This window comes from Zea mays, chromosome 1, assembly GCF_902167145.1.
Source record: "Zea mays cultivar B73 chromosome 1, Zm-B73-REFERENCE-NAM-5.0, whole genome shotgun sequence".
Taxonomy (NCBI): Eukaryota; Viridiplantae; Streptophyta; class Magnoliopsida; order Poales; family Poaceae; genus Zea; species Zea mays.
This window is the reverse complement of record NC_050096.1, coordinates 182,545,924-182,567,755: the sequence shown is the minus strand read 5'-3', so window position 1 is coordinate 182,567,755 and position 21,832 is coordinate 182,545,924. Positions and strand designations below refer to the sequence as shown.

The 21,832-nt window shown below is 46.2% G+C and overlaps 2 protein-coding genes and 1 non-coding gene across 3 annotated transcripts; all 3 read left to right on the top strand.

The window, feature by feature from the left end:
* Positions 1-6,985: 6,985 nt before the first annotated feature.
* On the top strand, positions 6,986-7,057 carry TRNAQ-CUG (transfer RNA glutamine (anticodon CUG)). The gene has a single exon. It is a non-coding gene; the product is annotated as a tRNA-Gln (tRNA).
* Positions 7,058-10,369: 3,312 nt separating this feature from the next.
* On the top strand, positions 10,370-11,301 carry LOC542725 (uncharacterized). Its single transcript, NM_001112237.2, has 2 exons — positions 10,370-10,568; positions 10,669-11,301. The coding sequence occupies exons 1-2, from the start codon at positions 10,455-10,457 to the stop codon at positions 11,020-11,022; spliced, it is 468 nt and encodes a 155-aa protein (NP_001105707.2). The 5' UTR covers positions 10,370-10,454; the 3' UTR covers positions 11,023-11,301.
* A 716-nt stretch (positions 11,302-12,017) lies between these two features.
* On the top strand, positions 12,018-13,655 carry LOC103640730 (uncharacterized). The gene is made up of 2 exons (XM_008664224.4): positions 12,018-12,339; positions 12,417-13,655. The coding sequence occupies exons 1-2, from the start codon at positions 12,098-12,100 to the stop codon at positions 13,480-13,482; spliced, it is 1,308 nt and encodes a 435-aa protein (XP_008662446.1). The 5' UTR covers positions 12,018-12,097; the 3' UTR covers positions 13,483-13,655.
* The last annotated feature ends 8,177 nt before the right edge of the window (positions 13,656-21,832 follow it).

Here is a 21,832-nt window from a genome sequence, read left to right as displayed (position 1 = left end):
ATAAATAGGAACTTACACCAGCTGCATTTGATACGCTGCTTGTGCCATTTGCTTTATTTTCTCAATTTTATAGCTCTTGCCCACTAGCGCTTGCTAATTTTTCAAGCTTCATGAGCTTTGGTTTAAAACACTCATTTTCACCGTTTCTGAAGAAAAAATGTCTCAAGGCAAGAAGGTTGCTGCTAAGTCGAAGCCGACTGAAGAGGAGAAGCTATTTGAGGAGAAGAAGACTGCAGATCCTTATATTGCTGGATTTGTCGAGTCGATGGCAAAAACAAATACAAAGAAGATTACTAAAGAGATACTAGAAGGCTTATCTGAAGATATTGGTGACAGTGATAGCTATGATGTAGAAAGTGGGGACGAAGATTCTGAGGATCGGCCCTGGAGGCCAAGTCATTCAATCTTCGGAAAATCGACCATCAAACAGAGTCATCTTGAGAATATGAGAGGAAGGTATTTTCGGGATATGTATATTGTGAGGGTTGGCGGAGACAACAACGTCCCTGCCCCTGAGGAGAACGAAGTTGTGATTTTCCGAAGCTTCTTCAAGGCTGGGCTTCGGTTTCCTTTAAGTAAGTTTGTAGTTGAAGTGCTGAAGACCTACCAAATTTTTCTTCATCAGATCACCCCTGAAGCCATAATAAGGATGGGGATTTTTGTCTGGGCAGTAAGGAGCCAAGGGTTAGAACCAAGCGCAAAGTGCTTCTGCAATATGCACGAATTGCTATATGAGACGAAGGCCATGGGTAAAGAACAGTACCACAACAACTTCGGTTGTTATGGATTTATCGCCCGCCCCAACGCAAGCCACCCAGTACCAACATTTCGGAAGAGATGGCCCGGAGCTTGGATGGAAGAATGGTTTTATGTGAAAAATGATTTGAAAGCAAGGGAAGATATTAAGGAAGTCATTATGCGCCCATCTAGTCCCGCTTCGGCCTCCGAAATCCGAAGTTCGAAATTGATGATGCCACCGAAGCGTGTCAGAAGGCCTTCAGTACAGTCTGCTCCTTCATTGGTACAAGAGATTTAATTCAAGAGCATATAGCATTCAGAGTATGGCCGCTTGTAGAAAGCTGGGAAATGCTGAAGGAGACCATCGCTAAGTCTGGCGAAGGTGATTTGGTCCGGCTGAAGTATACATTCAGATTTGGGGATACATTTGATGAACCAAACGATGACTGGCTGATGTGCATCGAAGCTACAAGTGATGAGTTGCTTGGAGCTTATTCCAAGACAGAAGACAATGCCTTGTTCGCAGCCTTCGGGGGTCGGAATAAGAAAAAGATTGAACAGGGTATTCGATGCTATTGGCTTCGTATACCTTGACTATTGTTACCCGCTGCGAGGGCAAGGGGTAAAAAGAAAGATTGCTGCTTCTGGAAAGGTTGTCGCTTCGGCCATCACAGCTGAGCCGAAGGGCAAGAAGATGAAGGTTCTGACTCACCGGTCGCGTTACATCGAACCGGCCGTGATACCTGAATTTGGCGAAGGGCCTCTTCGGCTGCCAAAACAAAAGAGACCGCTCCCTCTACGCAGAGGACGGAAGAGCCGGCTATAATGTCGAAGTTACCTTCAGTTAAACTAGTTGAGACGACGGTGGCCGAAAAAACTGAAGAGCCAAAGATTCAAGAAATAACAGAAATGACGGAGGTTTTGAGCCCTTCAACAGAGGCAACAATGCCGAAGATGCAAAAAAGCTCCGCTGCAACTCCTAAAAGGAGAAGGATGGCGAATGTGCTAGAAACAACAAGAACCTTGAGTCCTGCTCCTACAAGAAAAATTGCCGAAGCTTCCAAGGCGCAACCCGAAGCTGAAACAAAACAGGCAAAAGTCGAAGCTACAATAATTCAAGCTGAAACCGAAGTCGGGCCTTCAGAGCCCACTGAGACAGAGCCTGCCAAAATTGAAAAAAAGGCAACAGAGCAAATTGCGTCTGAAAAGGTTCTAACTCCTGCTCCCGAAGGTTCAAAAGAAAGCATTGATTACATCATTCGCCATGCTTCTGGAAAGGGACTTTCTCAAGAAGAAAAACAAGAAGCACAACACTATGCCCAAAAATTGAAATACCCGAAGGGGGCATTAGTGTTTAATGGCAATGGGGAAGAGGATTTTTTGTACTGTCTCCCGGATAATAAAGAAATATCCGTTTGCTGGGAGATAGGTAGAAGCATCAGATTCCCGAAGCTAGAAGACGGTCTCTCGATCCTATCAAAGGATGAGCTTGCTGACAGCTTAGCGTATAATAGCATAAAGGTATAAAAGCTAATTCTATATTTGAAAACAAAATATTTTATTTACTATACTTAATTTTGTCTTCCTCTTGCAAGGCTTAATTCTTAGCAATGCGCTAAGGGCTCAGAAAAACATTAAAGATGAAGGATATACGATGGCTCTGAACAACCTTCGTTCGGAGGTAATTGAATTAAGAAACGAAGGTCTTGAGAAAGACAAAATTTTAATTTCATTGGTAAACAAGGTGAAAGAAGATGAAGTTAGTTTCAAGACTCAGGCCGAAATCCAGAAGAATGAAATTGAAGACCTTCGAAAACAGTTGGCAGAAGCCAAAGAAAAATGCGCAGTCGCAGAAGCTAACCGAGAGATTAGCGAATATTAGAAAAACCATCTAGAAAAAACAGTTGAAGAACTTCGCGCATCCAAGGAAAGATGCTTTGAAAAATACTTGGGTTGCGTGGAGAAAATAAAGGCCAGCTTCGCCAACGTGGGTGCCTATTCTAACGAAGATAACTTCATACGAGGCGACCCTGAAGGTGTTATCGAATGGATAAGTGGAGAGGCTGAAGCTTTTGAAGAAATTCTAAGTGATCGCGGGGATGTGTGTGCGTTCTCCGGTGCAAGGGGGATTTCATCCATCCTGGAGAAGACGGGATGTGACCATGTCAAGACCCTGGCCCAGGCCGAAGCTGCCTTCTCCGTGGATGATACAAAAGATCCCTCAGCTGAAGCAAGTTTAATGGGCGGAAAATTTTATAATGACATCTGGGTAAATGGTGGCCGAGAGATGGCTCACGAAATTATGAAGAAAAGCGAGAAAGACATCCATGACGCCCGAGTACAAGCAAAACAAGCTGAAGAAGCTGCAGAGCGCGAAAGACGCATAGGTATTGTTTCGCGGCATCTAGCTTCGGCATTTGTTTTTGCAGCTTCAGACTGATTAATTTTTTTACTGTAGCTGAATTATCTCTGCCACCGGAACTGTTTGATCCCCTGGCCGACCCAGAGACGAAGAAAGCGCTGGAGATCATCAACATGGCCGAATCAATCGTTGACGAAGTTGTTAACAAATTGCTAAATGAAGTTGTAGAGAAGATTCTGAAAGAAGACTAGCATTTATTGTAACAATATTTTTAGATGGATAGTGTAGCTTAGTTGTAACAAAACTGTAAGATTTGATGTGTATATTTTTGAATGTAATATGTAAATTATTTGTAATTCACTTCTTTGCGATGCATGAAACTTTATATACATACTGTTTTTTAGCCTTCGGCGAAAAAACACCTTCCCTTCTTTTCATGCTTCGTAAAGAAAAAGATCTGTGCTTCGTGAAAATGTCCATGCTTCGTAAAAATATCCATACTTCGTAAAAACATCCATGTTTCGTAAACAGGGAATCCCTTCTTTTGCAATAGAGCTGACGAAGCTGTATTTCTCAGCTTACTTTGTGCATTGGCACATTTTCACTTTTACAAAGCGTTCTTCTGAAGATAGACTTTGTATTCAATTCGTGTCATTGGTGTGGTATGATGTATGATGTGATGCTATGTGGGGTGATGTGATGATATGATGCGAAAAATGATGCTAATGCCGAAGACACACACCCACACACCCACGCTGAAACACACAATCTCTACGTCCCCTTAGGAACGATCAAAATCTCTTTGTCGTTTATTTTTCGGCTTCACTGCTTATTTTTCGGTGTAAGTTCTGCATCCCCTTAGGAACGTATTTTGAACTTCTTCGCCTTCTATTTCGACGGTATAAGTTCTGCATCCCCTTAGAAACGTCTTTTGAACTTCTTCGCCTTATATTTTGGCAGTATTTGGCTCTGCATTCCCTTTGGAACGACTTTTGAGCAGAAAACTTACACTGTGCTCCCTTAGGAACGACTTTTTGTAGCTTCGGCAAAAGTTATAATGTGCTCCCTTAAGAACGACTTTTGAGCTTCGTAAATTTTTTGAGCTTCGTAAGTCTGTGAAGAAGATATATTTCATTCTGATAGAAGCAAAACTATTACAAGGAATTAAAACTAGATTTACATTCATTGTTCCTTATTGAAAAACAAAATGACATAAAGCATAAGAGTATTTTAGGGGTAGGATATTGCTCAATAAATGTGCTTCGATTCTGGCACAGTGTTGTTGACTGTGCGAGCTTCGGATTCCTCCCTGAACTCCCGTTGCTGCTAGGTGTGCTGGCGCCCTTCTGGGTGCTGGCTTCGGGAGTAGGTCGGTTGTAGTGGTGGTGGAGGTGGGAGTTGTGGTCAGGAAGCCTGTGAATGGCTAGCCGAAACAACAGAAGCTGCAAGATGATTGCCCACATACTCTGGTATGTAGGAAGAGTGGCACGAAGCAGTGTGCAAGACCTGCTTCGGCTGATTCTGCCGAGCTTCGGCTTCTGCGATCTCCTTTTGCTTCTGAATAGTAATTTGGCACATTCTTGTAGTATGGCCCTTGTCCTCACCACAGAATAAGTAGTAGATCTTCCTGGGCTGATGCCCAAATCTTCCTCCGAAGCCCCTGGAGCTGGTGGCCTAAAAGAGCTTTGTTGTTGCCCCGAAGATTGTGAGGTGTATTGTGACCTCTGAGGCTGGCTCCCTTTGTCGTCGTTCTGACTGGAGCTGTGAATCGACCTGACATGCCTCGGGTGGATTCGTCCTCTGAAGCCCCTGGTCATCTCAGAGAATCTGTACGCTTCCTCCCTTCTTTGGCGGAAGTCGTTATCAGCCCGAATGTACTCATCCATCTTCTGAAGCAGCTTTTCCAGGGTCTGTGGGGGCTTTCTGGCGAAATATTGAGTAGTAGGTCCTGGCCTAAGACCCTTGATCATGGCCTCAATAACAATTTCATTGGGCAATGTAGGCACTTGTGCCCTTAGTCGCAAGAACCTTTGGACATATGTCTGAAGGTATTCTTCGTGGTCTTGCGTGCATTGGAACAGGGCCTGAGCTTTGACTGGCTTCGTTTGAAAGCCTTGGAAACTGGTAACCAGCATGTCCTTAAGCTTCTGCCACGACGTGATAGTCCCTGGCCGAAGAGAAGAATACCATGTTTCGGCTACATTCCGGACTGCCATGACGAAGGACTTCGCCATGACTGTGGTATTGCCCCCGAACGAAGATATAGTTGCTTCGTAACTCATCAGAAACTGCTTTGGATCTAAGTGTTCATCATACATGGGAAGCTGGGGTGGCTTGTATGATGGGGGCCATAGGTGTAGCCTGCAGTTCTGCTGCCAAGGGAGAAGCATCATCAAAAGTAAAAGTATTATGACTGAAATCATCATACCATCAATCTTCATTGAATAGGCCCTCTTGACGAAGCTCCCTATGCTGGGGCCTTCGTTCTTGTTCATCTTGAATAAGATGACGTACTTCTTCAGTAGCTTCGTCGATCTTCCTTTGAAGATCGGTCAGCCGGGCCATCTTCTCCTTCTTCCTTTGTACTTGTTGATGGATGATCTCCATGTCCCTGATCTCTTGGTCCAACTCCTCCTCCTGGAGTGTTGGACTAGTGGCTTTTCTCTTCTGGCTTCGAGCCTCTCGGAGAGAGAGAGAGTTTCCTGATTTGTGTCCAGTGGCTGCAGTGCAGCAGCCCCTGGCGCTGAAACTTTCTTCGGCGACATGACGAAGGTCAGGGTCGCCGAAGGTGGTCGAATGAGTTCACCGAAGGTGGGCGCCAATGTTGGGGACTTGTTCTCAAATGCTATGAATTAAGAACAAGGCAACACAAAATGTTAAACATTAATGTCTTTCGTCCTTCGAAGCATTATTTCCCTTAGCATATAATGATCTTCAGACGAAGGTTATGAATGGCATACCTTCATCATCATGGTTTATGTTAATAAAAGGAGAAGCATACGAAATATGGGAGACAACATAAACAACCATATAATATTATTAATTCATTCTCATTATATTATCATGGAAAGACAGAAATAATATTGAATTACAAATGTACCTTCGGCTTGATAGAAGGTAAAAGTACAAGCGTGACGCACAAAACGAGTACAAGTCCACGTGAATAGTACGGGGGTACTGTTCATCTATTTATAGGCGCAGGACGCACCCTGTGAAAAATTATACCCATGTCCTTCATGTTTACTATTGACATTAAGACAATCTATCAAGGACTAAATAGTTTTTTCCTCTTTAAGTCGGTTGCTTTTCTGCTACTGAGCCGAAGCTTCCCTGCGCATAGCTTCATAACTGGTTCGACCTTCATTCCAACCATGCTTTTCATATTGTGGATAGCTTCATCCCGAGTCCGAAGGTTCCTGTACATATATTACACTTGAGAAACATTGATAATCATGTTTTTGAGGACCTTCGGAAGACGAAGGCCTCCAACAGGTATTATCCGTCTGATTTGGAGGGACGAACATGGACAACATTCTAGTGATAGATTTTTCTAGGGACGGTCCTATCTGAACCTTGACTCTCAACCAAACAGTGTACGGTGTGGGATCGTCATGTCCCATCCCGTCCTGACTCGCAACCAAACACATCCTTAATTTGACACACAATGGATCAAATCTTAGTTGAAATGTTCTGCAGACGTGGAATGGGCTTTCCCGTCTATTGTTCAGACAATTGTCATGACAACCGTCTGTAGCATCGATCGGTGACGCCTTGCTTCATGGATCTTCTTCGCCTGGAACACATCAAATGCTTGCTCAGCTGCTCCCATCCTCCCGTTCAGTTAAAAGAGTCAAATACCATTATCTTTACTTTCTAACCACGATTGGTCCCATGGTCTAGCGGTTAGGACATTGGACTCTGAATCCAGTAACCCGAGTTCAAATCTCGGTGGGACCTTCTTTTTTGTTGTGTGCTCCTTTTATATTTTATATTTTTTTTTTCTTTTGGTTCCTTTTGATTGACTTGTCGGCACACCAACAGCCAAGGGGCGGAATTCTAGACATTTCTAGTCACTGTCCATAAATGCTTTTATTTATTTATAGTATATAATAAAAGTATATTAGTACTACATGTCTACATGGACGCTCTTGAGCATTGACATTCTTGTCAAAAGTGGCATCGAATTTCGTATCCATCTAGTGCACGATCTTATCTACTGCGGTTCCGGTATCAACAACGATGTTCTTCTTTATCTTTGTTTTCTTTAGAAAAAAATAGGGTAATTTTTTTTCTCCTCTCTTCATTGGCTGGTAGCTGTTGCCATAACCATCACGATGACCTGGTCAATTCTTCTTACCCCAACACAAATTCATCATTCAAATGCGACGAAGGATGAAGTCACAGTCACTCTCCCGTCACTAGGAGTGATAACATAGTCTAAACTTTACACTATATAATTTAGGGATCGGATCGAATAAGGATCAAACACTATTTCTATTTATTTTTTAAACTAAAATTAATTTAGCGTTCTAACAAATTGTAAAGAAATATTTGGATCACGATAGATTTGTGTTTGTCAATTTGCCGTGGTTTTGGAAACTGGGAGACAATAGATTTATGTTTGACGGGGAGGCAAGCGCGGACTAACACCGAATGGTGGATCATGAGGATCCAAACAAGTAACTGAGACACTGGAATTATACTGGTTCAGGCTTTCGCCCTAGTCCAATGTAGTGTTGATCGTAGTATTTCTTTTGAGGCGTGTTAGAGCAGGTGTGCTTGTGTGTCGAAAGAAAGTTGCCTTACCCCTTTTTATAGCTCAAGGGTGGGTTTTACAGTGGGAACTTGTATTCTACTGGGAGTAGGCTCGGCTTGCTGCCTGCGGATGGTGAGTCCTCCTAACGTCGTTCGTAGGGTCGTGCAATGTCGTGCCCCTAGTATGGCGTTCCATCTTGTCCATTTGGTATACGAGTCCCTATAGCTTGCTCGGTGCCAACGTTGTGGTACCTGGCGGGTCCCGCGAAGTGGGCTTACAGCGAGGTTGAGGGTTGTGTTCGGTACTGCTTCATCTTTCGTCATACCCCACACGCCACTATCAAGCATGCGTAGGTATACGCCTAGTATAGGGTATTGTCTCGTCCTTTCCAGTGTATGGGCCACTGTAGAGACTCCGGTGATGAGGTCTCCACGACTGGAATTGACTGACCCCACGAGTCAGTGAGGGTATGTCCGTCGACGCACGCGGGGGTGTTCCATCGTGTCTGCCAAAAACCTTTTGCTACTGTATGTACGGTCCAAACGTGGTTTGGTGATGTTGCGTCTTTTCACGACCGTCGTGGGCCGACAGCGTCGTCCTAGGTTCCTTTCTTGCGGATCCGTTCGGCAAGGACTTGGTCATTCGTCCTGTCTCGTAGACTTGCTCGGCAGGGACTTGGTCGGTCACCCCGTCTCGCAGACTTGCTCGTCCGGGACTTGGTCGTTCGCCCCTCCTCGCATACTTGCTCGACGGGGACTTGGTTGCTGGTCCCGTCTCGCAAACTTGCTCGATGAGGACTTGGACATTTGCTCCGCCGAGTAGACTTGCTCGGCGGGGACTTGGTCGTTCGCCCCGCATCATAGACTTGCTCGACACAGACTCAGTTGGTAAATGGGCCAGAGAGGGGTTTGTGGGGGTATCCCGTTCTTGGGTACTTGACACAATTATTTGTAGTTTTTACCTGTTAAAACTTCAAATATGATGTTCATATTCATATCTTTATTGGTATCACTCTTCGTGTATACATTTATTTATCCTATGTACATGCAATGTAAATGATACATAGTGCATATTGACCTTATTTTTAACATGTACTTCTTTCAAAGCAAACCACCCGCGAAGTGTCACAATGCATACATCCTTCGGTGTCGAGGGACCTCATCATGAGGCCCCTGCCCCCCTAAGTCTAGCTTCCAATGTCATTTAAGGAAGAAGATGAGTTTCGAGGCCTTTAGGGCCTCTGAGGTTCTACCGAACAATCTAGGTTATCTTTGTCTCTTAGATCCCCTGCATCAGACCCCTCTTGGACCTCGACCTTGGAGCCCTTCAAGGTTCTGAAGCCCTCTTGAGATCTATGGCTCTTAATGTGGGAACCCAAGCTTCTCTCTTGACTAAGTACAAGAATGCTCCACATTGAGGCATACAACTAGTTGTAACCCCCGGGCAAGAAGTACCATGGGAGTATGGTCCCATAGCCACAACTGTCTCTACTTAAGACGACCATGTGATACTAATGTTCCGAATAAAGCTTTTGCACATCACATTAATGTGATGGATGATATTGTGGTCAAGCAGGCATATGGTAGCCACCACAAAGGATATGAAGCATACCCAAATCCACTATGAGGAGTGTGTCGCGTACCTATGCCACACCTAAATGTGCTAATTTACCTGTAAGCATTATAAAATATAAGCAATTACACCGTATCTGATGGCATGGACTCGAGTACATAACTATGATATGATATATTTCTCACTGCCGCAAGATATGCATATTACAATGACATGTTCAAGCGCCATTGTGGTCCGCGTAGAGTCCTCGTCTCTAACAAGATGAAGTAATCGAGCATGTTCACTACGAACCAACATGTGATCCTCCTCTTCTTCGAGCTATAAAATATTCATCCAGCTTAAATTTCAAAATATGTGTGTCAGAGTTAAAAAAATATTCGATTCAAATCTAAATATCAGTTCTGTATTCATATCCTAGAATATTCGAATCTATATTTGAATTCAGATTACAAGGTAGTGAATTGTGACATGTATTCGTTCCTATCCGATCCGTCGTTTTTGAGCACTAGGTGCGGTCACTGTGACGCGTGGACTTGGCTTCGCCCACTGCCATCGTGGACCCACGTCATCAGCAAGTGTCCATATCCACCACCCGACCCGACGACCGCTTGCCGTCCGATCCGTGTGCTCCCGAGGGCAAGGATGGCATTTCGCCACGCGAGATATTTTTCGGTGGCCTGCACAGGCCGGCAGTGCAGCGGCCAAAACGAGGTCAGGTCAGTCACGCTGGGCCCCGCCTCACGCTCCCGTCCTGCTCCGGGTCCCAACAAAGCCGTCCCCGGGAGGTGCTCGTGTGCTCGTAGCGCGGTGGCGACCCCGATGCCCCGCATATTCCACTGGGCGTCCGCGCCGTCGGATGGGATCAGGACGGCCGCGGCGGCCCCGCGCTCGGCTATAAAGACGCTGCGGGGGACGCATTCCCTCTCCGTGCTTTCTTAGAGGTGGGTTGGCTTCTCCTCCCCCTCCGGTTCGGGTTCGGGTTCGTGAGGTTCTCCGGGGTTCGGGTTCGTGGGTGAGCGGATCGAGATGGCGGCGTCGGATGTTGAGTACCGCTGCTTCGTCGGCGGCCTCGCCTGGGCCACGGACGACCACTCCCTCCACAACGCCTTCAGCACCTACGGCGAGGTCCTCGAGTCCAAGGTCCGTTCCCGTCCCAGATCCGTCCATGGCTTCGTCCAGATCTGACCTGTCCTGACACACCCTCACCCGGATCTGTCCCTCCTTCCCCTCTCCCCTGCAGATCATCCTCGATCGGGAGACGCAGAGGTCCCGCGGCTTCGGCTTCGTCACCTTCTCCACGGAGGAGGCGATGCGGAACGCCATCGAGGGCATGAACGGCAAGGAGCTGGACGGCCGCAACATCACCGTCAACGAGGCCCAGTCCCGCGGCGGCCGTGGAGGCGGCGGCGGTGGGTACGGTGGTGGCCGTGGAGGCGGCGGCTACGGCGGTGGCGGGCGCCGTGATGGCGGTGGCGGCTACGGCGGTGGCGGCGGCTACGGTGGCGGCGGCGGCTACGGTGGTGGTGGCGGCGGCTACGGCGGTGGCAACCGTGGCGGCGGCTACGGCAACTCCGACGGGAACTGGAGGAACTGAGCGGTGGGGCCCGCGCGGCCAAGTTATCCTGTTCGCTACCGTGATGTTTACCCTAGTCCAGAGGGTTTATCTTCGTTCGTGTCGTGTTTGTTGTTGCCCATCTGTGTTTTTGATTGCAAGGTCGCTCTGTGTCAGTTGTTAGTGCTGTGTTCATCCTCGGTTTCAGCAGACCCATGCATCAAACAGCATGGACTGCGGATCGATGGATGCTGTTACCCCCGTCAGGCTTTATTCTAAGTTAATCTTAAGGAAAAAATGGTGCTTCTTGGTGCTGCAAAATGGTTGTGCTCATCTGAAAAGCTACTTACTCTCGCTTTGAGTGCGAATCAAGGCAAAGGTTGCCAGTTTTTCAAACAATGAATGATTCTTTGCTTTGGAATGAAAAAAGTAGCCGCCAATCAACATGAATCTATGGGGGAAAGGCGATCTGACGTAATAATTACAACATCCCAATCAGTGAGCAACTGAACATAACATTTGATCCTGACAAAGGACTCTGCCCCCGGTCAGCTGGATCCAGGATCTGGCGTAGAATTCACTACAGAAGACTGTCTTCAGCGGTTCCCCTAAATTTGTCCCCCTATATCCCACTCACGTGCCACGTCAGCAATCTCTCTCCCCCTATATTTCCACGGTCTACAGCGGTTCCCCCTATAACAATCCTCTATACCCCACCAGACCAATATTATATACTTTCCTCATCAACTAACTCAACTACCATCAAATATTAAATTTATGTTTATTTATTATTTGTATAGTACACGGGCGAATTTTGGTCCACATGTAATTAGCAAACTTCATAATTACTATTACTACATTAGTACAAATACGGTACAAATTGATGTATTTTTACAAATTCAAAATTCTCATTCTTCTAGTACACGACACGAGTGGCTTGCACGACACGACTGGCTTGTACTAGAAGCCACGATCGCCTGGCTTCCTTCACACACCAAAGGCACCTATAAATATGGTACCCTGGGGAAATGCTCCACTCATCTAAACACTCACTCTCTTCTATATCATCCGCCATACCATAAGAAGACCGTACTACGCACTCGTAGTTTAGGTCGTCATGGAGTCATTGAAAAGCCTTGTGTTGTCCTCGTCATCCGACGATTCCGACGATGAGATTGATACCTTGTTGCTTGCCCAACATGTTGACCACCTTGTACAAGGAGACACGAGCACACGCCGTAGCCGCTCCTCATTGCCTCGCCGAGTTATCCATAGGGACCACACTGCTGGAGAAAATCTCATCAAACATCACTACTTCGGACCTAATCCTGTGTATCCATCACATGTTTTTCGTCGAAGGTACATTTCCTAAGTTATGATTTTACTTTCATTTGTAGGTTTCTTTTGTTAATTTTATGCTTTATTTTCGTTTATAGGTTTCGGATGCATCGTCCTTTGTTCCTACGTATCCTTCGTGCCGTTCAGCGAGAAGACGAATACTTTACTATTCGTTGTGATGCAACAGGTTTAGCAGGGCTTGGTCCATTGCAAAAAGTATGTGCTGCATTGCGTATCCTTGCGTACGGGTTACCAACCGATGCGGTAGATGAGTACATACAGATTGGACAGACTACCGCTAGGGACTGCCTTATCCGTTTTTGTCGCGCAATCATATCTTCCTTTAGCGAACGATACCTTCGTATCCCTAACCACGACGACATTGCTCGCATACTACGTGTAAACGCCGACAGGGGGTTTCCTGGTATGCTAGGCTCTATCGATTGTATGCATTGGGAATGGCGCAACTGTCCTACTGCATGGCGCGGACAGTTTTGTGGGCGAAATTCGAGGCCAACAATGATACTAGAGGCAGTCGCTGGGTACGATTTGTGGATTTGGCATGCCTTCTTTGGAATGCCTGGTACCAACAATGATCTCAACGTGCTTCATCGCTCACCTGTGTTTGATCCGTTACGTAATGGGACGATGCCACCAGTGCACTTCACTATTAATGGGACTACTTACAATTTCGGATACTACTTAGCAGATGGCATATATCCAAATTGGCCTACCTTTGTAAAAGCTATTCGCCACGCATTTGAGGAGAAAAAGGTTCACTTTACAACCAGGCAAGAGAGTTGTCGAAAAGACATTGAGCGAGCATTTGGAGTTTTGCAGGCTAGGTGGGCTGTTCTACGTGGACCTGCTTATGGTTGGGATCGTAATCACCTCGCAGAGATGATGACTGCTTGCATTATTATGCACAACATGATTGTCGAGGACGAAGGAGATGGTGCAGTTAATGTCGACTTCATTGGCCCCTCTGGGCCGCCTGAACCGTGCAACAATACTGGTGAGGGCCGCAACGAGTGGTTGAACAATCATATCCGCTCCGAGTTACCCAACGATCCGGACGAGGACATCACTTGTCAGGCAACATACTTGTCTTTACAGCACAACCTCATAGAACACCTCTGGGCTCGTCGAGGCTCCATGGGTTGATGCATTTTATCCAAATTATGTGCTACACCAATGTTGTTTACTTTTAATTATGAACTAAATGATGTGTACCAGGATTAGTAGTCGTATGTGGTTTGTATGTCCGTAGTTCAGAAGTCATGGTTCCTTGTAAGTGTAATGGCTCTGGTACAAATAAGTTTGCATATGTTTCCTAACTTCAAGTAATGTATCATAATCCTTATTATCAATATCAATAATGTCAAAGTAAACAATGTTCAAAAACCAAGCTGATGAACTCAAACAACTAACGAATTGTTCAACCACTCTAAAATAGACATGTCCAAACACAGAGGAGCACGGTTCGCCGATACAAAGGTGACAAACACCTTATGAAATACAGTAGTACTCGTCACACAGGATTGTTGATGAAATATTCCATTAAACCTTGTTTCATCGCCGTGTATACAGCTCTCATCTCTTCTGGTAAAGCATCCATATCCATGGCAAAAAGTTTGTTGAGCTCTTCAACCTTTTGCTTCCTATCTTCCATCATCAATTTTTTTCCTGCACTTCTATTTCCTTGGACTGAACCTCCAACTTCTTCAGTTCAACTTCCTTCATGAACTCAATGTTCTGTTGTTTCAGCTCTGATTTTTCTTCACTTTGCTTCAATCTTGCTATCTGAATGTCATGGATTCTTGACAGGTAGTCAGTAGATTGGGATGCACTGGACATTGACTTCTTCCTTGATGCTTTCGTTGAGTCACGTCCTAATGGTCTCTTGCCTTTAGAACCACCTTCATCAGTGTGTACTTCATTAACAGAACCTGTAGGTGTAAGACTACGTACTGGCTCGGTCCCCGCATTGGCTCTCCAGGGGCTGCCATGAACCATGGCATCCCATTTGGGTTCGTTTTTCAGGCGAGTCCAGCAGTGCATGAAATGGAATGGCTTTTTCTGTGATGTTGCATACAAAGTTGCAGCTTTCGAAGTCTACACAAGATGTATTACCACTTGTCAGTGCACAAATAACATTACGTTCACATCTACCATGACCATACATTTACTTGTACAACTGAATAAAACTTTACCTTGTCGTTATCTGTAAGGCCACTTTGGTTTTCCCTGAGGACTCTTGCGTAGAATCCGGCAAATTTCCCTGTTTCAGCTCTTATTTTGTCCCACCTGCTGCTGAGAGCCCTATTAAGTCTCAATGGAAACTCACCTCTAAGTTCATTGTACCTTTTCTCTATTCTAGCCCACAAACCCTCCTTCCTCTGCCCTGTGCTAATCACTGGGTCACTACTAATCTCTAACCATGTTTTGCAAAGCAACAGGTCTTCATCAGGTTTGAAGTTCTGTTCCTTCGTCCTCCTAAATGTCCCTGGTGTACCTGACGCCTTGCTAGGGCTGTTAACTTCCTGGACGCTGTGTTCTGCTTCTGATTCAAATGGTATAGGGTCAGTCTGGTTGGGAACATGGGTGGGCACCGGTGGACATGGAATGGGTGGTACCAATTGTGGTGGACCGAAACATGTTTGTGTAGGAGGACCCCCAGGAGTTGTCATACCAAAATATGGGTTCCATGGTGTACGAAAGGTATATCCAGATGGGTCATTAGGTCCCTGGGACCAGGTTGGATTTGTCATATGGGAATTTGAAGGATTAGTAAATGTTGAAGCCTGTGTTGGGTCGAACCCTTGGGGCTGCCACATCTGAGGATCCCACAAGGGTGGGGGGAAAATTTGGTTACCTGTATTGGGGCTGGCAGCAGGTGGTCGATAAGGATTGTTTGAGTTGTTGTCAGCCATTCTGGAATGAAATACATAAATACATTAAGTTGGACAACACATAACAAACTTGAACTGTAAACGTCACACTTGAAAGCATTGCAAATCAGCTTCAGACATTACGAACAACAGGATCAAGCATTGGAAATAAGTTGACTACAAAAGGATAAAGCATCCCACAACAGGTTCGTACAAAAGTAAGATAAGCTGCAACCCTTCGTACATCGGTTACGCAAGCATCAAACACATACCACACAAGTTCCTACTTTATTTGGATGCATTAGTACTACTACGACCAGGTTCTACGTACCATTATTACAGGTTCCAAATGCTATACCTAGTGGACCTGTCGGAGTCGTAGGAGTCATTGTCACTGGCGTCATACAATTCTGGTGAGGAAGGGGGAGTGAAAGTTATTTGTCTAGGCACGGGCTTGGCATCCTGAGCAAGGTTAATTTGTTCCTCCATCCTATCCTTCTCTGGGTCAGACCTTGCTTTGCTCTCAATTGCATCTTGCTCCATCAGGTCTACCTCTTTTCGAATAGCAAGTAGAGCATTGAGAAGGTAATGCTTGTCACCCAAATGACGGAAAGCCTCTTCTAAAAAGGTCCTAATATTGACTGCACGACTTTCCACTGAGGAAGCAAGATTGAGGACCAAGTTTTGCACCAGTTTGACATCATGGCTGCTCATCTTGATTTCAATCGTCAAGCACTTCCTCCTTGGCTAGACAGGGTGCATAGATCAAAAAATTAGAGGCACTTCGGTGACTATTTGGGTAAATTCAAGTGTTAATGTCAGTTACGAAACAAAAGTGTGTACCAATGCAATAAACGAATGTGGCAAAGTTGTAAACTAAACAATTGTTGCAATTTACCAACCATTGTTGGTTGCAATGTTCTATGCCCTGTAAATTAATTGATCACAGTATCCATGCCTGGGTGAATTTGTTCGTGGCTTCTAATAAAATGAACTTGCACAACAAACATGGGAGCACAGACATCAGACATGGACAATACACTTAAGAAGTTGATTATAAACAAATAACTAAAGCGAAAAAGAATTTAGAACCTCAGTTAGTTGAAGTGGACGTCAAATAATGAAATAAATATTTCAAGCTGCATAATAAGTGAAGGTTTCGTTAGTTGCATGCAATGTTTAGTGATGTATCAAACAAAGGGGTTGTATGTTAACTAAGTGGAGTTCATAAACAGAGTAACTTATTACAATGCAAAAAAGGGATATGCATCAAACAAAGGGGTTGTCATGAGGAAATGAACGGTAATTCGTGCTTAGTTGTTGGCATTCCAATATGAACAATGAATTGTGTACCAGCAAGACTGAGCAATGAACATACAACTGACATGAGCACATATTATTTGAGCTGTTCGACTTAGGTGCTTAAACAAACAATAAGCACGCCACGATGACGACTATCAAAATCACACCCGACTCTTCGTGTTCTATCGTATGCTCCAAAAACTATTAGCCTTGCACATGGTCTACAAGATAACGACGGATCAGGTAAGCGTAAAAGCCTAACAATAGGCGATGGGGACAACCCGTAAACCCTAACTGGGCAAATCGCCATAAACAAATGAATCCATCTACTAAATCAAGTACATGGACATGTAAACGCTACGGTTTAAACCAACGGAGATGTTTTTGGGTCACGGATTCAATCCGACATGAAAAACTGGGAGGAGAGAAAGAGGCGTACCTTCGACGTCGTAGCTCGAAAGAAGCAGATCTCGTGAGCGTCGATCTGTCGCCGATTGGAATATGTCGCCTTGACATGAGTCCCGCAGACGACGAACTGGCGTGCGAAGAAGACCGACGGCGGCGTCTTCGCACGGATCGACCGGGTCGCCGCTCCGCGAAGCTGCCCAGTGGATCCGCGTGGACGACGGCGTCTGCTGCTCGCCGCCCGGAGCAAGGCAAATGAATCGCGGCGGAGGGCGGATCCACGGCAAATATCGCCGGCGGAGGTGCGGTCGCCGTGGAGTCGCCTGGAGCTCGCTCCTCGGAGTTTTCCGACCGCGCGGGCTTCTCTGGGAAGCTAGCAACCGGAGGGCACGCGAGCGCCGTAGCGTGCCCATCCATTTAGCGGGAGAGAGAAGGAATCGGGAGGGGAGAGGAGGAGAAGGAGGAAGGCGGTGAAGAGAATAGGGGCGCACTGTAGCCCCTAAAACGGCTACAGTGGTAGGGGAGGGGGTGCTAGCGGCGTCCGTTGAAGACAGTCTTAACAGTTGTACAGTAGCACTATACGAATCTGCAGGCTGGATGGAGTTATCTGTACGACTGTACAGCGTATGTGCAAAGCGAGTCATTAATCATGATCTATGTAGTTACAAATTTAGCACTCCACATCAGCTTGCGACGATTTCTGGACCATGTAAAATATGGGAATTAACACTGTTTAGATAGTAGAGTTTACGTAGTGGAGTTTGAAACAGGGTATAGGGGGACGAGGAGTTTGAAACAGGGTACAGGGATAAGAGCTGCCAGCCTCACCACATTTCTCATTCATACGTTCAAAACCATATGAGTAAATTGTTGGATATAGTCTCGCAAGATGGCCCCCTCACACTACAATTAAATCACGATCTAAAATATCTTCTGCATGACAGGTTAATCGGTCGGCTCGATGTACACATATTTTGTAAGTGTCTAATGGACCGGTTCAAAACATGAAACTGAAGACATGGCTTTAGGGCTAGAAAAAAGATCGAAGCCCGCGAGCCGACTCGAGTTCGGCTCGGTGCCGCTCGCGAGCCGAGCCGAGTCAGGTTTTCGAGCTCGTTGAACCAACGAGCTGAGTCGCTCTGGCTCGCGAGGCGGCTCACGAGCTGCACAAAATTAATCAACCTACACAATAATAATGAATATTGGACAATTCTATAGATATCTGACTCGTTTCTTAGTCTTTAATGATGAATGTATAACAATTATAATTTAGATTACTTGTAATGTCATGTTATGATTATTTGTTTCATATTTATAGACTATTAATTCACTATATAACGCAATATTAGTTTTAAGGTGCAGCTCACAAGCCGAGCCTTCTTTTACAGCTCGATGAGTAGGCGAGCCAAGCCGAGTCGAGCCGAGCTTGGCCACTGAACGAGCCACACGGAGCCGAGCCGAGCTCGGCTCGTTTCCAGCCCTACATGCCTTAAGTCTCGCACAACCTAGATAAATTGTGGGAGCCAGCACGACACAATGCGTGGGTCGAATTACTAACTGGCTGTTGCATGAGTGTGGCTGTGGGAATAGTACCGAGCTGAACTATGTGAACAATGAACTGAATGTTAAACATTTCTGAGCTGTTTATACTTTTTCCCCTTCTTACCAAAGGTTTTTAATGAGATAGTCACAAAGCAACTAAGTTTTATTTAGATTATTTATGTTACGTGCTTTTGTTTATATTTCAATTCATGTGATTTGTTTCATTGATTGAATGAACTGTTTTGTATTACTATTTTGTTTTATATGTGCCACTGCCATCTAGCCGTTATAGTATTTTGCACTATTTATTAAGCTGGCCTGCTACGCTTAACTATTTACGGGTCCTGCGGTGGACCGACGACCTGGCCAGCACATGTCGGGCATAAATATCAAGCACAGGTAGGGGTTTCTCTCTCTCCCGCGCACCCGTGGAGAAGGCCGCGGCCCGGGACGTCAGGAAAGCTGTTGCTCTTGATGGGCCAAATGCCCTGCTTTTCTTGTTTGGGCCGATACTGGAAGTTTTTATCGATGGCGGGCTGGTTACAGAAAATTTCCTTGTTCGTTTGACTAGATTTACACAAAAAAAACAACAACAATATTAGAAGCATCTACATGTTTCAGACGAGTTTACTATAAAAAACAAATCGAACGATGTATACTATCCGACAATACTAACCAAGTACTATAAATATTACTATCACTAGATGAATGCTCGTGCGTTGCAACGGAAATATATAATACCAGTATACTACGATAAGTTATATACAAAATATGTGTTATACCGTTATGAGAAAATGTTTCATAATCAATTTGTGATTCTGGCCATACATAAATTTTGTTATTTATAATCTATATGTTTCACCACTACATTGCAACCGTCAGTATCATGCAGACTTCGATTTATATCACGATTTGCATGGTTTCATCATTGTAGAGCACGTTCCACACATACCAGAAGAAATTCCCTCGTACATCGTTAGTCATCAGACACGTACCACCATACGATTTTGCTTAAACAAAAAGGCAAGTGTGTGTTTGCGAAGAGAATTAAAGGCAAGCCGGCACAAAAGCTACCCCAACGGTGGCGAGGATGACGAAATGGTCATTGTTGTTGGTCCTCCTCTACGTCACCTCTGGCGCCAAGATGACGCCACAGTCCTCGATATAGTAGTCGTCGAACGCGCGCGACATACCGAGTACTGATGACTCTTGGCTGGGCTGTAAAACGAAGTGCACCCCGGGCTCATCAGCAAGGTAGTACCACTGGCCGTTGCACCACCGGATGCGCTACTCCTCTATATACATCGTGTTCGAGGACACTCATACAACGTCAGCAACGGCCATCGTCTCAGCGCACAAAAATTCATGGCCAGTCAGTAGCGACTTACATGGCAAGTTGGGCTTCAGGTGGATGATGAGCTGGACGACGTGATGGCGTCGTCATCGAATGCGGTGCCCATAACAACCCGAGAGTCGCCGACATTAGGACCATGAGGCCCCCCTGCTTGACGATGGACAGCGCGGAGCAGCCGCTCTGCACCGCGTCCAAGCGGCGGCAGCGACGGAGCTTGTCGTACATAGCGGCACATGCGGCCACGTAGGACTTTTCTAGAGGTCGAACTGGCAGTCACCAAGTTTCTTCTTATCGTCGATGAGCGACCCCAACACGAGTGTCTCCCGCTAATGGTGTTTGTTCATGGTTTTCAAGTAAGAAACATGGATTCATATTTGACGTTGGTTTATAAAAAATGACTCACAAGTCAGATCCATAGAAAAAATATTACGAAGAATAAATGTCACGCATGAAAAAAGGAATTTAAGTTGAAAACATTATTCAAACAAAAGAAATTGCATGCAAGGATCTTTTTTAAATACTACTCCCTCCATCCAAAAATATAATTCAAGAATCTCGGTGATACTTATCTACTACTACGCATTGTGCAAGGGTAGCAGGTGGGCTTGGGGAGAGAGATGTAGTAGATGTGTTTTCTGTTATTGTCGGCGTTTTGGACCCGCGAGGACCCTCGACCGACCAGTGAATTTGACGCTGCGTGTCCCTGCCCAGATGGGTTGATGCAAGATGAAACACAAGAGGGAGGATGAGGCTTATCTTATCTTGCACCGGGGTGCTCGTAGTAGGGGTTACAAGCGTTGCGAGAGAGAGAGAGGGTGTGCCCTTGAGGTGAGCCGTCTGAGTTAGCCTTCTCTGCGTTTTTCTCTCCTTCTCCGCCTCTGCCCCCCTTTGGGAAGGCCCTGGACATCCCTTTTATAGATACAAGGAGATGGTCCAGCTGTACATGGGGGTGTAGCTATGTGCTAACATGTCCGGCGGAGAAGTACTTGAGCCTTGTAGAAGTGCAGCTGGCGGTGCGGCCTGGGGTCCTGCTGACGTTTCTTTGCCTTCGTAGGGAGTTGAGAACAATCGACGTCATGGACGCATGCAGGGAACCATCATTACCTGTTGCCAGAGTAATCTAGATGGGACACCGGTCTTGTTCCTTCGTAGCCTAAGGCAGCTAGGTAGGGGTAGGGTAATGATGTATCCCCTATGGCACAGTCGGTCCAAGGCCGAGGTCGGGCGAGGCGGAGACTTCTCCCGAGGCCGAGGCTGAGGTCGGGCGAGGTTATGACTCCTCCTAAGGCCGAGGCTGAGGCCGAGGCCCGAGGTCGGGCGAGGTGGAGACCTTCTCCCGAGGCCGAGGCCTGGGGTCGGGCGAGGCGGAGACCTTCTCCCAAGGCCGAGGCTGAGGCCGAGGCCTGAGGTCGGGCGAGGCGGAGCTCCCTGTTGCGCCCGAGGCTGAACTCGGGGGAGGTCGTGACTTACTGTCGTTAGTTTTACCCTGGTGGTTGGCACAATAGTCGGAACAGGGTGAATAGTGTCCTTTTTTCCTGTCAGAACGATCAGTAAAGGGGCGAAGTGACTGCGGTCATTTCGACCTTGCCGACTGAGGTGCGCGTGTCAGGATAAGGTGTCAGGCGATCCCCGCATTAAATGCGCATGTGATACGGTCGGTTGTTAAGGCGATTTGGCCGAGGTTGCTGTACGACAAAGTTTGCTCGAGCTTGGCCTCGGGCGAGCCGAGGGTGCGCCTACTGCCTGAGTAGGTCCTCGGGCGAGGCGTGAATCCGTCCGGGACTACTGTTCTTGCCCGAGGCCGGGCTCGGGCGAGACAAGGTCACGTCCCTTGGCTGACGAGGCCTTGACTTGAACCGTGCTTATCAGTCTTTACGGTTTGTTCTGAAGATGTTTTCCAGCCATGTTAAGGAGTATTGGGGGTACCCCAAATTACGGTACCTGACAGTAGCCCCCGAGCCTCGAAGGGAGTGTAGGTACTCACTTGAAGGTTATGTCGGATTTTTTGCAAGGGGACCAG

Excerpts from the sequence above, each read along its gene's own strand:
- LOC103640730 (XM_008664224.4), top strand. The coding sequence starts at position 12,098 with ATGGAGTCATTGAAAAGCCTTGTGTTGTCCTCGTCATCCGACGATTCC. Across the intron at positions 12,340-12,416 it reads TCACATGTTTTTCGTCGAAG|GTTTCGGATGCATCGTCCTT; the intron begins GTACATTTCCTA and ends TTTCGTTTATAG.
- LOC542725 (NM_001112237.2), top strand. The coding sequence starts at position 10,455 with ATGGCGGCGTCGGATGTTGAGTACCGCTGCTTCGTCGGCGGCCTCGCC. Across the intron at positions 10,569-10,668 it reads GCGAGGTCCTCGAGTCCAAG|ATCATCCTCGATCGGGAGAC; the intron begins GTCCGTTCCCGT and ends TCTCCCCTGCAG.